The 17,042-nt window shown below is 44.8% G+C and overlaps 1 protein-coding gene across 1 annotated transcript in view; it reads right to left on the minus strand.

Moving 5' to 3' along the window:
- The window catches only part of LOC138260002 (solute carrier family 22 member 6-A-like), a 632,653-nt gene that overhangs the window by 76,179 nt on the left and 539,432 nt on the right, over nt 1–17,042 (minus strand). Inside the window, exon 9 of the mRNA XM_069208049.1 lies at nt 9,438–9,638. Within this exon, the coding sequence (XP_069064150.1) occupies nt 9,438–9,638 (201 nt within the window). The remainder of the gene's footprint in view (nt 1–9,437; nt 9,639–17,042) is intronic.

A 17,042-nucleotide genomic window follows, 5' to 3' on the forward strand; every position in this document is an offset into this window, starting at 1 on the left:
ATGGGGTTCTTGCAAAAATACCAAAGGGTCTATTAATTGTTCTGGCCTGTCTATTAGGATTATGGGGGGCATGCAAAATTAATGATAACATTTAGAAAAAATTGACCAAAAGAACCAGGAGAAATGAAGAAAGTGAAAGAGAGAAAATGTTCAATGAAATTTGGGAGAGCTCACATAAGGGACAAGATGTTGAAATGTGCATTATGTGTAAAGTGAAAAATTGAAGTGAAAGGTCAAGAGAGAGGTTTGTGTGATGACGAGCGTCATCAGAGGAGGGATTGAGAGAGCGTAGTTTATATAACCTATATTAGAGCAAAATATCTATATTAATATGTGACGATACTGCATAGAAAACTATAATAATAGCGGATTTGCTTAAACGCGCACCTGAATTATGACCACGGTAAATGGCCACCAATGTATACGCAAACTAATAATGATGAATAAAATGTTTTGTTGTGTTTAATTAAGCTTAACATTCATAATCTTTATAGGCCTTACGTTAGCCTGAGCTGTAAGATTTAGCTGCCCAGCTCTCATATTAAATGCATTTTTCTGTTTTTCCAGTGTGCTGACTCGCAAAGGGCCATGACCCTGCAAATGTTCTTTTTCTTCAACTTGGAAGACGAAGGTATCTATGTTAACACCGTTCCCAAGCGCATATTCGGTGCCTTGATTTAAAAGTATGAGCAAATCGAAACAAGTGTAGATTAATGTTATGTACAAGGTCACTTAGACCGATGGACAATAAATCTGCTGACCCAAAGGATGTGCCAAAGAGTGAAGTAACGCCGGATGTGCCACCTCCGAAGACGTCAATGATGAAGACCAATCAAAGAACCATGAATTAATGTGGGGTTACAATTGAGATTACCAAATGCTAAATTTGATAGGATCAAGATAGTGGGGTATAGTAAGTGTCCAATAGAATTTTGGGGGAATGTACTACGAAAAAGGGATAAAAACCCATGTCACAGAAGGGTCATTGGAATTAGGTAGGGAATGCTATTGATTTTATCCAGAAACTCTGTCACTCTGTTTGGTGACTTTGAGACTTATTAAAACCATCCTCACCCATAGACGACCCATTTACTTTTTCCTCCTAAAGAGGGAAGAGCCCCTTATGTCCTTTAGATGAAATTTAGTTCATGGCATTTTGACTGATGTCCTGAAGACGAAGACTGAACCTGTGCGCTGACCTAACCTTTGGAGGGTAATTATGACAATGCAATTTGTAATTTGTCTGTTTGCTTTTCCTTTCTAGGTACCAACTGCTAAATTTTGACAGAGACCATAGCTAGAGGTTTTCCAAATTGGTGTTCTAAATTGTTTTGCATGAAGCCCAACATGCTTATGCTAATCAGTGGTTAGGACAGGTGATCACTAAATTGACGCAAATAGACAAACGACTGACGTTATGCTATGTTGAACTGACGCGTATTTGACACTTTGCTGTATTCAGATCTATGTTTGCGCCGTGTTACACTTTGATGTTTATGATTCTTGCCTTATTGAAATCTTACCAAAGTTGCCATATCGTAACTATGCTATTGTGTTTCTTGGCTTTGAGATTGTCGCACCTAATTCTAGATTGTAACTAATAGGGAATAAACTTCATAAAATTCTATCAAAGGTGTGGTTATTCATTGCTGAAAGGTCATGGTTGCGTCGTCAATTTGATTAATGTCTTTAACCAAAGTGAAATGTATTGTGGTGATAAATATTGATGACATTATTGATATATTGATTGACATATTGATCAGCTATCTCGTCCTACGGTGTCTCTCAACTGGGTCAAAAGATTCATTGGCCTAAAACGAGTCCTAATGTGTAATAAATTAACATAAAAGGACACTTTAACAGTCGCGCTGTATTTACAATACAGTACACCATGGCGTACGTTAGCACAACGCAGTTGCTGGACTAGTACACCATGGCGTACGTTAGCACAACGCACTTTACTGGACTAGTGCCCAAAATGTGGGCGCTAGTCCAGCAAAGTTCAGGGCGGCCTCTAAGATAAAGCACTAGTGTCACTTTAACACCTCCCCTGAGCATGTGTTAAAAAATGACGCTAGAATGGTGCAGTGAAATCTCGTAGATTTTACTGCACCATTTTTTTGGGCCTCCATGAGGGGGAAGTTCTTCCTTGCATACATTATACCTGCCACAGGTTTAATGTGGCGCAAGGGTTTACAAAGTGGCCCAATGGTACCATTGTGGACCTTTGTAAATACAGCGCAGGGTGAGGGCCTGTTTAGCGCTGCTGTAGCAAAATAAAATGATGCTACGGCAGAGCTAACTGGCGCAAGGGGCTTGTAAATTTGCCCCCAAGTTTCTCTCAGTTGTATTTATACCAGTGGTTGTTTGATGAAATTGGAAACCAAAAGTCACAAGTATGCACTATATGGGATCAGTTAGGCATAATTCATGGCACAAGAATCTTGTCTCTGACAGAATGCGAGTCACTGTTATAGAGGGGCAGTGCACACTTTATGCAGAATTTGTTGTAGGACTTGATCAATTAATAATGGCATCTGGGGATGCCTCCCAGTTGTTTCCATCAAGGCCTCTGTGTGTAGGGCAAGATTGCTTGCCATTCCATAGGGAAGAAACCAGCACTCATTTATTCATTAAGGCTAAGGTTGTTTGATGTGCTGTACTAGGGAGTAGAGTGTTGTGTTTGGGGCTTTAATCAGGGAGAAGTAGAGTGGATCTTATAGGTAGTTAATGGTTATGTAAACGTCTGACGCTTTAATTTTTATGATAATCTTTTTTATTCTTTTTTTTTTAGAGTCCTCACTTATAACAAAAGACAGCAGGAGCCATAAAGTGTCCCGACTTTGGTCAGATCCCTAACCCACAGATTGACACCAAAGAGGCAGCCTCCATCAACCTGAGGAGAGGAGGTATGAGGGCGGAGGGTCAGAACAGATCCACACCTCCACCTCCTCTCTGTTGCGTCTTAGTGCTTAATCATTGGACTCTTACCATAATCAAATACCAAGAGTTAATTCAGATTAAGTCTCCCTGGGCTATAGAAAGTTAGCTCTGTAGAGGGCCAGAAAAGGTTTGCACATTCTCTGACACTTAACCGAGCCATTACTACAGTCTAGGTCAAAGATTCTCTTCACTGACAATAGCCAATCAGTATAGGTGGGGGGGAGACTGGAGATCCACTTAGTGCATATTTCCCGCCGTGCTATCAGCAACAAGTTAAAAAAAAAAAGGTGCGCCAGAGGTCTCTCCAATTTATCGTGCATATTCCTCTCAACACCCTCATATAGTCCAAATACAATTAATGGTAGAGCTATCTCAGCTCGTCTATTTATGATAGATAAAATCATCTTGCTCACTTTTTCCCAGAATATTTGAATCCCCAGACACTGCCACCAGAAATGGATATCGTCTGCGCCCTCTAGATCTCACTTCGGGCAGTAACTCTTCCTTTGGAATCCTATTCTAGCAAGCCTTCTGGGGGTCCAATAAGCCCAGTACACTGTAAACAGGTGGTTCCTCCGGAGGGGAGCGGATTTTACCACAGCCCAAAGTGTATTCATAGATGCCTGCCAAAAATGAGGGAGGTCCAGTGCAGGAAAGTCAGATTTCCACCCCTCTACGGGTAATGGAAGAGAGGCATCTTCGGCTTGTGGTAATACCCAAAAACACCTTAAACACCTTAAAACTTCTTTCTTTAATCTCTGGGAGCCAATGATTTCACTTTCCCACCCGTGGAATGCCCGGCCTCAGGCTTTCCTTGTACCCAGCTTTTAATTTGTATGTATTTGAACCTGGATAACTTAGCATTTGTTGCTTCCGATGGAGACTCCCAGATGACCACTATTACCCCTAGATAACGAATTTCATTTTTCTCTAATACACTGCCTTGTGGACCATTCCAGGACATTACTTCAGATTTATCTATGTTGGCTTAGTTGCCAGAAATGTCCCCAAAACCAGCTATAATTTCAAAAAGTGCGGAAAAGCAATTTGAGACTTCTGTGTATAAACCAGGAGATCATCTGCATACAGGGCCTCCTTCAGAACCCAGCATTGATGGTGAAAGGGTATTATTGTCTGATCTAGTCCAATTCTCCTAGCCAAAGGTTCAATATATAAATTAAAAAGAAGAGGAGAAAGAGGACATCCCTGTCATGTTCCTTGTTCAATTTTAAAGTGTGGAGATAAAATACGGTTAACCAAAACCCTTGCTGTAGGTGCCTTATAGATAGCTTTAATTGCCTTAAGGAAATTATTTCCCAAGTTGTTGCGTTCTATTGCTGCCTGCAGAAAAAGTCAGCTTACTTTATCAAACGCCTTTGCGGCATCGATTGTTAATATAGTGAGAGGAATGTTAGTGATAGTAGCGATATCAATTGCAGAAACTAAATCATGTGTCAGATCCCCTAAGTGCTAATTTCCCATGAAACCTTTCTGATTGTTGTGTACCAAGTCACCAATCACATTATCCATCCTCCTAGCAATTAATTGTGCAAAAATGTTATAATCATTATTAAGCAATAAAATGGGTCTGTACGAATCACATCTCCTAGAATCTTTCTGTGGCTTTATTATTAAGGTTATAATAGCTTTGTTCCATGAGGTCACAACTGGGAAAGACTCTATAAATATTGAATTCATCAACTGAGTCAAAACTGGCACAAGGTATTCTTTCAGGAGATTGTGGCCCATATTTATACTTTTTGACTCTAAACTGCGCTAACGCAGTTTAGCGTCAAAAAATTTAGCGCCGTCTAACGCCATTCTGAAGCGCCATGCGGGCGCCGTATTTATGGAATGGCGTTAGCCGGCGCTAGCAGACCGGCGCTGCCTGGTGTGCGTGGAAAAAAAACACGTAGACCAGGCAGCGCCGGCGTAGGGGGAAAATGGCGTTAGGGCGTCTTAAAATGGGGCAAGTCAGGTTGAGGCAAAAAAATCGCCTCAACCCGATTTGCGCCATTTTTTTCGACGCCCAGACGCCATTTAAATGACTCCTGTCTTAGTAAAGACAGGAGTCATGCCCCCTTGCCCAATGGCCATGCCCAGGGGACTTATGTCCCCTGGGCATGGTCATTGGGCATAGTGGCATGTAGGGGGGCACAAAGAAGGCCCCCCTATGCCACCAAAATAAATTAAAAAATATAAGAAATTATACTTACCTGAACTTACCTGAATGTCCCTGGGGTGGGTCCCTCCATCCTTGGGTATCCTCCTGGGGTGGGCAGGGGTGGCAGGGGTGTCCCTGGGGGCAGGGGAGGGCACCTGTGGGCTCATTTTGAGCCCACAGGCCCCTTAACGCCTACCCTGACCCAGGCGTTAAATAGTGGCGCAAATGCGGGGGTTTTTGACCCGCCAACTCCCGGGCGTGATTTTTGCCCGGGAGTATAAATACGACGCATTTGCGTCGCCGTCATTTTTTTAGATGGGAACGCCTTCCTTGCATCTCATTAACGCAAGGAAGGCGTTCACGCAAAAAAATGACGCTATTTGCCCATACTTTGGCGCTAGACGCGTCTAACGCCAAAGTATAAATATGGCGTTAGTTTTGCGCCGAATTTGCGTCGAAAAAAACGACGCTAATTCGGCGCAAACGGAGTATAAATACGGGCCTGTATACTTCAGCTGGTATTCCGTCTGGGCCCGGAGCCTTCCCATTTTTCAACCCTGCAATAACATTATCCACTTCGCTGGAATGAAAACATTGATTGACAGTCTGGTTCTTATCTGGTTTTAGCCTAGGGGGGATATCTCCCCTCAACCAATTATCAGTCACCTCTTTCGAGGCCACTGTATCTTCCCTGTATAGTTCCGAGAAAAACTAAACAAACTCTCCTGCAATATCTTGATCATCTGAGGAAGTTCTGCCCAACTCGTCTATCATTATACCTTTAATAGTATTCCTAACATTGTCAGACCTGCTTTTCCAGGCTAGTAACCTTCCTCACTCCTCGCTGTACTCAAAGTGCGCCAGTTTACTGGCTTTCCATTTACTCTTCACAATTGATTCCAAGAAGACCTCAAGTGAGTTTTTAACTTCCTGAATTGGGTTCTGTAAATCAATTTGTGTTGCTGCATCCTGAGAGATATCCATCTGGGCTTGCAAATTGCAAAGTTTACCCTCCAGAGTCTACTGTGGCTTTAGTTCTCTTAGCTCTGTAGGCAGCATAACTAATCATTTTCCCACAAATGAAGGCCTTATATGCTTCCCAAACTGTGGTTATCGATGTGAGCCTATATTGATCTCAAAGAAATCCTTAGAATCCCTTTTCAACTTTAGTATGAGCTCTTCCTCCCCCAGGAGAGACCTATCCAGTTTCCATTTGGAACATGCACAAGCACCAGAAAAAGTTTTGACCAGCTGCACGGGTGAGTGGTCTGAGAGATGACTCGGCTGGTGAGAGGCTTCCACTAAGTTATTTCGAAGTCTTGCATCTATCAGAAAAAAGTAAATTCTAGAAGCGTAACCATATTTTTTTTCTTGAAGGTGAACTCCTTGGCCTGCCCCATTCTAATTCGCCAAGGGTCAATCAAGCCGACATTCTTCATTATGTTATGCAGACAATTTCTCATATTGATTGTGCTGACAGTTGGTCTGGGGGTGAACCTATCTAGAATGGTGTTGAGCAAAACATTAAAGTCCTCCCCAACTATTATCAGATTCTTAGCTCTTCCAGACTACTGCTCATAGAGATCCCTAAGTGGGTCAGGGTCATCCACGTTAGGCCCATAATAAGAGACCAAGGTGCATTCGACCCCTTGTAGCTTAATGTTTGCCAACACTCATATCCCCCTAGGGTCAGCACTTACATCTGTCAGGTGACCTCAAACCTTGTTCTTTACAATAATTGCCACCCCTTTCACGTTGCAAGATTGATTAGTGCACGCAAACTGAGTGATCCATCTTTGAGTCTTAAGGATATTCATTCACTCCTCATATCTTAAGTGGGACTCTTGTAGGAGGATGATCTGGCGGTCAGATAATCTTAAGAATTAAAGAATTCTCCTTCTTCTACTGCTTACTCTAAGACCATTTACATTCCAAGTAAGGATTTTAAGTTTAAAAGTGACGCTGGGCCCATCATCCTGTTCTAATCCAGGTAGCTGTCTCCTGTCCAGCCCAAAACTAATATATAAGCGTAAGGACCCCACCCAGTGAAACTTTAACTAAGTCATTTTACAACGTGATACCCCAAAATTACCCTTCCCTCGACCTTCCCTAGGAACCCTCCTTTGAACCATATTGCGTAGTTCATCCTTCCCTTAAGCCCCGCCGCTCCGCAGCCCGCTAGCTCTCCCCTTTTATCTGTTCAATTAGTGCCATAGCTTCTTGGGGACCTCTCATATTGTACATTTTATTTCTCCACATTACCCTCAGGGTGGCAGGAAACCTCAATTGTAGAGTAGCGCCCAGGGTCTTAAGCTCCTGCATGCACTTCCCCAGCTCCCATCATCGATCTTGCGTTACCCTGGACATGTAGGATCTTATTGAGGTCCAACCCTCATGCTTGAAGCCCTGAACTTTGAGAGCATCTGTAAGAATATTCTCCTTCACTTGGTATGAGGCAAAATTAACTAGCACTTTTCTGGGCTTATCCGTGTTAGGGTTTCTCTTAAAGTGGTCCCGATGGACTATTTCCAAGTCCAGGTCTATGGAGGCTTCCGTTGGGATATGTTCTTTAATCAAGGCTATTATGACACCTTTAATTTTGTCCCATTCCACACCTTCTGGGATATTCAAGAATCTGAGGTTGTTCCGCCTGCAGTGATTCTCCAAAGATTCTAATTTATCTCTCAGATCTTTCTCGCTTTGTTTTAAGGCTTGGACTTCATGACTGTTGGACTCCACTTTTGCCTGTAATACACCAATAGTGGACTCAGTAGCCCATAATCTCTCCCGTCAAATTGGTAATTTTTGCATCAAGACCATCGCAAACCCCCTGAATTTTAGCTTGGTTAGATTCAGATAAAGCAAATTTGTCTCTCCTTTCTTGCAATGATGACTGAAGTAGAGAATCCGTGTAGGTTATGCTTCTTCGTACAATCTCCGCCTCCCACAGTAATATAGAGACCCCCCCCAACTATACCTTGTCCTATATCCTGAGTAACAGAACTATGTAGTGAGTCCGACGGGGTGGGTGATGCTCCTGCCATGTTGGCATCCATGTTTACTAGGGAGGTAGGCACACTCTGTTGAATAGGGGGATTGGAATGGTGTTCTACCTTAAAAAAGACCTAAGCGAGGGAGTGATTTTAACTCTCCTAGTAGTGAGTCTTGCAGTGTTTTTCGTCAATGGGGCTTGGTAATTTTGGAAAAGTGCCCCTCCTTCGCAAAATATTGGTGGTAATAATGGTATATTTGGGGACTTACCTTTAGCGACATGCTTATTCCTTGTCCCTGTACCAGACGATAGTTGAGGCTAATAGGGGGCCTGGGTGATCCAAACCGGGCTTAGATGGAGGTAATTTCTGCCCCTGCTGCTGTGTCCTGGCCCTAGGCCCCGATGGGCGCCTGGGGGTCATGCTGAAATACTCAAGCAGGGTAGCCTGACGTGTATAGGAATAATCCTGAGTATCCTTGCTAAAGTCACTAGGTAGGGGGGGCTCTGGAACCAGCTCCCCTCGTAAGTCCTGTTCCAGCCAAGGCAGAGTCAGGAACAAGCCTGTGCTGACTCTGCACCAGCCTCCCTGGAAGCTCAACCTCGCCGCCGCCCCTCTGTTACGGCGGATCGACCAAGTAGCCCGGAGCTAGCGCGATGGGAGCATGAGGAGCAACACGTCAGGGTCTCAGCCCACCTGGAGGGATCCCCTTGCCTTGGGACACCCATCCAGGGCGGGCGTTTCAGGCAAAAAACAGGTGCAGGCGAGAGGCCATCCCCGAGGTGAGAGAGCCGGCGGCAAGTGAGCGAAGGGCAGAGACCGCAGTATGCGCATCTAGCGGACCACCATGTTACTGCGTTCCCTATTTTTATGATATTAGTGAAAGCACGCAGGTCTTGTATTTTCCATATGTGGAAGTGCAGGGAGTTCCAACGTTTGTGGAATTGCACTGAGAATGATCAATCCCCAGATTACAATTCATTGAAGAATAACACTTTAAATTATTGCAAAGTATGGTAGTAGGTGGTTGTATAATGGACAGTTATGCATTTTCTACTGAAGTATAACATTGATCCTACATGAATCTGAAATCAAGGGAATTGTCAGGAGGGTAATGTTATCACAGGGTTTAAAATTAAAAAATTCCAGAGAAATCTGGCCAATTAATTTTGGACCATCAGTTTTTCGTGGTTTCAGTTGAAAGTCTGTGAATAACGTGCGTTTGCAAAATCAGTGCAGATTCGTATTAGATTGCTTGTGTTGTGCAGTTTAAATGTATTAAACCTTAGGTGTAAGATGTCAGAAATATAAGAGAAAGAAAGGATTACCATCCTACATACCTCTTTACGTCTTTCATTGTCTCTGGTAGAGGTATGTTGCGGGTTTCAGGGAGGCAGCACACTGATATTCCTGAAAGAAAAGCAGCACTCCCATATAGGATTGAAGGCAGAAAGTTGAAGTATTTACTTGTTATCATTACAAGTGGAGCCACAATGCTGCCGCCGCGGGACATGGTGCCACCGAGCCCCATTCCAGTTTGCCTGATGAAAGGGAAAAAAGACAACCACATCAGACGACAGGTCAATTATCTAAATGCTCTGTGGAATTAGTCTAACTTGCAATCACTTCGCTACAGATCAAAAGGTTTAGGAACAGGTATGATATATATAAACCCCGCCAGAGTCCAAAACCTTCCTTGCTTTTGCTTGCATTGGACTAGGAATAGTAAATCCAACCCTTCCAAGCAACACTTTCCCTACTGTACCTTGAATTGAAATGGAAATACTAAATCTAACCGCTCCAAAGTGCAACACTTTACCTGTTATGACTTTAACTTACTTAAGAGTCGGAACAGCAAATCTAACTCATCCAAAGCCCAATATTTTTCCTACATTTTTTCAGATTAGAATGAGTATACTAAATCTAACCTTCCAAAGTCCAACACGTTTCCTATTGTTGCTAAGGTTGAAATGTGAATAGTATATGTAACCTCTAGAAAGTGCAACACTTTCCCCAGCTTTTGCTCACATTGGAGTGAGAATAGTAAATGTAACCCCACCCACAAATCCTATACTTTGGGTATTTATGCTTAAGTAGGAGGGGGAATACAAAATCTGCATCCTCTGAAGTTCAGCACTTTTTCCATTTTCAACTGTTTTACGTGAATTTCTAAGGTTTAATGCAAAGGTAAATATATATGTGTGTGTATGTATATATATATTATTATATATATATATATATATATATATATATATATATATATATATATACACTACAAAAACAAAGATTACAGGGACATTGTAGTTAGGTTCAGATTTTACACACACAAAACTATATAAATTCAGCTGTTACAGTTATTTCAAGTAACTATAACTCATGCCCTAAGGTAACTATAACTTGGGCCATGCACAGTTTTCTCATCAATAAGTTTACTGCAACATTATCAATGATGCCATAGAAGAAGTCATCAGTGATGTAATATCTGGGGTAATTAGCAGTGCATGGCGAGGGCACGAGTTATAGTTACCTTAGGGCATGAGTTATAGTTGCTTGAAATAACACTATCGGTCGATTTTCTATGTTTTTTAATCTTAAGTAAAGTGGTCATTACAATGCACAGTGGAGAGGGGGATTAGATACAGGGCCTGGCATTGTACTGCCCCCACCCTAGCTTCTTGCTCTTGGTCCCCCTTGCCATCCATTTACCAAGTCCATTCCCCTGCTCCCACATTGCAGCCCTGTGTAGCCATTGCTCTGCCACTGCCCTTCCTGACTGCCATGAACAGTTAGCTTGCTGCCCCATCCACCTCCTCTCTTCCGTCTCTTGTCTGAGACCAAGCACCAGCCCACTGGCTCCTGCCCTGCGTGGTCCAATTTACTACAACTGCTTGATGTCCCTGCCCAGTCCACTAGCCCTCCATTGCTCAATTCTACACTCCATCATTGCCGTCCTGCTTAGTCTCTGTGCTTAGCTGGCTGCCCCAGCCCTCCTTCCCCATGCCCTCTGATGTCTGTGTGCTTGCCCCTGCTTCCTACTTTTTTGTACATCATGCTCTATGGACCTGCCACTGCCCCTTCTATCTAGTCTGAGTGTTCTATTGAGCTGCCTCTGCCTCTCCCACCTGCCTATCATTGTCAGATAACTGCCACCTGTCCCTGTCTCCTCCCCCATGCCTGTCCAAGTTCCGTGGTCTTATCCCCTCCCTCCTATTCTCCATGATCCGTTTTGCTGCCACTCCCTTCTGCTCTCCAAGCTCTACTGTGCTGTAACTGCTCCTCCTGTCTACCCAACGGGGTTTGTTGTGAAGCCCCTTCTCCTGTCCTTTTTTGTCTGTGTCAATCCCTGTAAGAAAGTACCATCTTTCTTGGCATGTTACCCCCATTTCTGTCAGAGACCCCTCGTGATAGGTGCACACCTGACTAGGTGGCCAATACTCCTCTGAGGGCTTTTTAGGGTCTCTCCAGTGGGCTTTTCCTCAGATTACGACTTGCAAGAATTCATCAGGGTTCCTCCGCACATCTCTCTTCAACTTCAGCCAAGGATCAACCGCTGACTGTTCCAGGACACCTGCAAAACTGCAACAAAGTAGCCAGAAGACTACCAGCGACATTGTAGCACCTAATCCTGCTGGCTTTCTCGACTGTTTCCTGGTGGTGCATGCTCTGGGGGCTGCCTGCCTTCACCCTGTACTGGAAGCCACAAAGAAATCTCCTGTGGGTCGACTGAATCTTCCCCATGCTCCAGGAGGCACCAAACTTCAGCTTCACTGGTACTCTGGGTCCCCTCTCATCCTGACGAGCATGGCCCCTGGAACACAGGTGGTGGACCCAAGTGACCCAGACTGGCCAGTGGTCGAACTGTCCAAATTTGGAGGAGGTAAGTCCTTGCCTCCCCTCCCCAGACAGTAATCCTGTGCACCGTGTGATCTGCAGCTACAAGGGCTTCTGTGCACATTTCCATGAAATCCTGCATGTACAGCCGAGCCAAGGTACCCAGCACTCCGTCCTGTGATGCTCAGCTCCCTGAGTTGATCTCTGGTGTCGTGGGACCTTCTTTTGCAGTGTTGAGATGACCGCTATGTTCAGACTTCTTGAACCTTTGTTCAAGGACTTCTGCAGGTGCTTCCTTCCTGTCTGAGGGCTCTCTACATTGCTGAGGGCCCCCCTCTGTCTTCTCCCCCAAGTGGCGACATCCTGGTCCTTCCGGGCCCAGGCACCACCCTTTTTGTTCAACCGCAACTCTTGCAGCTAGCAAGGCTTGTTTGCAGTATTTTGCCAAGGAAACAACTATGCATCCTCCAGCACGCCGTGCGACATCTTCTGCATGAAGAAGAATTTCCCACCTCCATTCGCTGTTGCAAAACCTGGAGCTTCTTTCAACCAGAGGCAGCCATTTTGCACCTTCATCTGGGGTTTAGTGGGCTCCTGCCCCCCCGGACACTTTAGCAACTCTTGGACTTGGGTCCCCATCCTTTGCAGGTCTTCAGGTCCAGGAATCCATCTTCAGTGCTTTGCAGTCTGTTATGGTCCTTGCAAAATCCTTTATCACGCCTTTAGAGTGTTTCTGGGGAAATAGTAGTACTTTACTCCGACTTTCCAGGGTCTTGGGGTGGGGTCTCCTTTACACCCTTAGTGTTTTCTTACACTCCCAGCGACCTTCTACACACTACACAAGCTTAGGGGTCCATTCGTGGTTCTCATTCCACTTTCTTCGTATATGGTTGTGTTGCCCCTAGGCCTATTGCATCCTATTGTATTCTACAGTGTTTGCACTATTTTCTGACTGTTTTACTTACCTGGTTTGGTTTGCTGTGTATATTTTGTGTATATTACTTACCTCCTAAGGGAGTATATCCTCTGAGATATTTTTGGCACATTGTCACTAAAATAAAGTACCTTTATTTTTAGTAACTGTGAGTATTGTCTTTCTTATGATATGGTACCTATATTGCATAAGTGGTGTTGCTTGAGCTTTTCATGTCTCCTAGTTCAGCCTTGGCTGCTCTGCTATAGCTACCTCTATCAGCCTAAGCTGCTAGAACATTACCTCACTGTAGGAGGCTGGACTGGCTTGTAGTGAGTACCAAGGGGTACTTGCACCTTGCACCAGGCCCAGTTATCCCTTATTAGTGTATAGGGTGTCTAGCAGCTTAGGCTGATAGATAATGGTAGCTTAGCAGAGCAGCTTAGGCTGAACTAGGAGACGTGTGAAGCTACCACAGTACCACTTAGTGTCATATGCACAATATCATAAGAAAACACAATACACAGTTATACTAAAAATAAAGGTACTTTATTTTTATGACAATATGCCAAAGTATCTTAGAGTGTACCCTCAGTGAGAGGATAGGAAATATACACAAGATATATATACACAATAGCAAAAATATGCAGTATAGTCTTAGAAAACAGTGCAAACAATGTATAGTTACAATAGGATGCAATGGGGAAACATAGGGATAGGGGCAACACAAACCATATACTCCAAAAGTGGAATGCGAACCACGAATGGATCCCAAACCTATGTGACCTTGTAGAGGGTCGCTGGGACTATTAGAAAATAGGGAGAGTTAGAAAAATAACCCTCCCCAAGACCCTGAAAAGTGAGTGCAAAGTGCACTAAAGTTCCCCTAAGGACAAAGTAGTCGTGTTAGAGGAATAATGCAGGAAAGACACAAACCAGCAATGCAACAACTGTGGATTTCCAATCTAGGGTACTTGTGGAACAAGGGGACCAAGTCCAAAAGTCACAAGCAAGTCGGAGATGGGCAGATGCCCAGGAAATGCCAGCTGCGGGTGCAAAGAAGCTTCGACTGGACAGAAGAAGCTGAGGTTTCTGAAGGAACGAAAAGGGCTAGAGACTTCCCCTTTGGTGGACGGATCCCTCTCGCCGTGGAGAGTCGTGCAGAAGTGTTTTCCCGCCGAAAGGACGGCAACAAGCCTTGCTAGTCGCAAATCGTGCGTTTGGCGTTTTTGGACGCTGCTTGGGCCCAGGAGGGACCAGGAGGTCGCAAATTGGACCTGAAGAGAGAGGGGAAGTCGAGCAACACAAAGAGCCCTCACTGAAGCAGGTAGCACCCGGAGAAGTGCCAGAAACAGGCACTACGAGGATGCGTGAAACGGTGCTCGCCGAAGTTGCACAAAGGAGTCCCACATCGCCGGAGACCAACTTAGAAAGTCGTGCAATGCAGGTTAGAGTGCCGTGGACCCAGGCTTGGCTGTGCACAAAGGATTTCTGCCGGAAGTGCACAGGGGCCGGAGTAGCTGCAAAGTCGCGGTTCCCAGCAATGCAGCCCAGCGAGGTGAGGCAAGGACTTACCTCCACCAAACTTGGGCTGAAGAGTCACTGGACTGTGGGGGTCACTTGGACAGAGTCGCTGGATTCAAGGGACCTCGCTCGTCATGCTGAGAGGAGACCCAAGGGACCGGTAATGCAGCTTTTTGGTGCCTGCGGTTGCAGGGGGAAGATTCCGTCGACCCACTGGAGATTTCTTCGGAGCTTCTGGTGCAGAGAGGAGGCAGGCTACCCCCACAGCATGCACAAGCAGGAAAACAGTCGAGAAGGCGGCAGGATCAGCGTTACAGAGTTGCAGTAGTCGTCTTTGCTACTATGTTGCAGGTTTGCAGGCTTCCAGTGCGGTCAGCGGTCGATTCCTTATCAGAAGGTGAAGAGAGAGATGCAGAGGAACTCGGCTGAGCTCATGCATTCGTTATCTGCAGTTTCCCCAGAGACAGAGACCCTAAATAGCCAGAAAAGAGGGTTTGGCTACCTAGGAGAGAGGATAGGCTACTAACACCTGAAGGAGCCTATCAGCAGGAGTCTCTGACGTCACCTGGTGGCACTGGCCACTCAGAGCAGTCCAGTGTGCCAGCAGCACCTCTGTTTCCAAGATGGCAGAGGTCTGGAGCACACTGGAGGAGCTCTGGACACCTCCCAGGGGAGGTGCAGGTCAGGGGAGTGGTCACTCCCCTTTCCTTTGTCCAGTTTCGCGCCAGAGCAGGGGCTAAGGGGTCCCTGAACCGGTGTAGACTGGCTTATGCAGAATTGGGCACCTCTGTGCCCAACAAAGCATTTCCAGAGGCTGGGGGAGGCTACTCCTCCCCTGCCTTCACACCATTTTCCAAAGGGAGAGGGTGTCACACCCTCTCTCAGAGGAAGTTCTTTGTTCTGCCATCTTGGGCCAGGCCTGGCTGGACCCCAGGAGGGCAGCTGCCTGTCTGAGGGGTTGGCAGCAGCAGCAGCTGCAGTGAAACCCCAGGAAGGGCAGTTTGGCAGTACCAGGGTCTGTGCTACAGACCACTGGGATCATGGGATTGTGCCAACTATGCCAGGATGGCATAGAGGGGGCAATTCCATGATCATAGACATGTTACATGGCCATATTCGGAGTTACCATTGTGAAGCTACATATAGGTAGTGACCTATATGTAGTGCACGCGTGTAATGGTGTCCCCGCACTCACAAAGTTCAGGGAATTGGCTCTGAACAATGTGGGGGCACCTTGGCTAGTGCCAGGGTGCCCACACACTAAGTAACTTTGCACCTAACCTTTACCAGGTAAAGGTTAGACATATAGGTGACTTATAAGTTACTTAAGTGCAGTGTAAAATGGCTGTGAAATAACGTGGACGTTATTTCACTCAGGCTGCAGTGGCAGGCCTGTGTAAGAATTGTCAGAGCTCCCTATGGGTGGCAAAAGAAATGCTGCAGCCCATAGGGATCTCCTGGAACCCCAATACCCTGGGTACCTCAGTACCATATACTAGGGAATTATAGGGGTGTTCCAGTAAGCCAATGTAAATTGGTAAAAATGGTCACTAGCCTGTTAGTGACAATTTGGAAAGAAATGAGAGAGCATAACCACTGAGGTTCTGATTAGCAGAGCCTCAGTGAGACAGTTAGTCACTACACAGGTAACACATTCACAACACTTATGAGCACTGGGGCCCTGGGTTACCAGGGTCCCAGTGACACATACAACTAAAACAACATATATACAGTGAAAAATGGGGGTAACATGCCAGGCAAGATGGTACTTTCCTACACACACTCTACTAATAAGGGATAACTGGACCTGTCATAAGGTATAAGTGCCATTGGTACCCACTACAACCTCCTACAGCATCCTAATTTAAATCTGCCATGCTAATTCCAATAGAATACCACTTTCCCCACCCCACCATCAGAGCTGTGGGCTTGCTTACTTGACTTAAAAATGAAAGCCACTGGACTTGTCAATGCATTTTATTTCTTCTTTTTTGCAACTCCCATTCCCTCTTCCAGCTTCTTCCTTCTGTGCCTCCTTGCATAACCAGAATGACAGCAAATTATTTTTAGATGAGAAACAACTATGCTGAAGTTGACATTTGGAACAGAAGGGAAGCACAATGGGTACATAGAATTTTCCATGTCCTCGTTGAGTGATGCCGGGAGTACTTCAACTGAACATTGAGAACTGCATGTATAATTACAGGCATACAGTAGCCAGACAGCATATACTTTTCTTGTCAATTATGTGTACACTGCAAAGCGCCTTTCCGGTTCTCAGTCTACATAAAACGGCATTTACATTCATTAAACAATTCCAGAGCATAGATAAAATTCTTCCTTTAAAAAAAGAAAAAACATTTTTAAAATCAGCTCTTGTACATCGACGTAGTAAAACCAGTGTCAAGGCCACATTAGCTGTATCAAAGTACTATACTAATGCCTATTTCACCTCTATACGAGAGCCATTCTAAAGAACAAACTGGCAGAATTTGGTAAAACACAAGTACCGAATGGGCAGGAATGAAAGACACTTTAAATATGAAACTAAAGTTAAATATGTCCGGATGTTCTCTGCACCTTATAGTGGCATATAATCTTATTGATCATTTCACACTCAAATTTATCCAATTGCAAAATAAAGCGGAAGAACTTAAAAAGTGTATTTAAACAGACA

The sequence above is a fragment of the Pleurodeles waltl genome, chromosome 9 (assembly GCF_031143425.1).
Source record: "Pleurodeles waltl isolate 20211129_DDA chromosome 9, aPleWal1.hap1.20221129, whole genome shotgun sequence".
NCBI lineage: Eukaryota > Metazoa > Chordata > Amphibia > Caudata > Salamandridae > Pleurodeles > Pleurodeles waltl.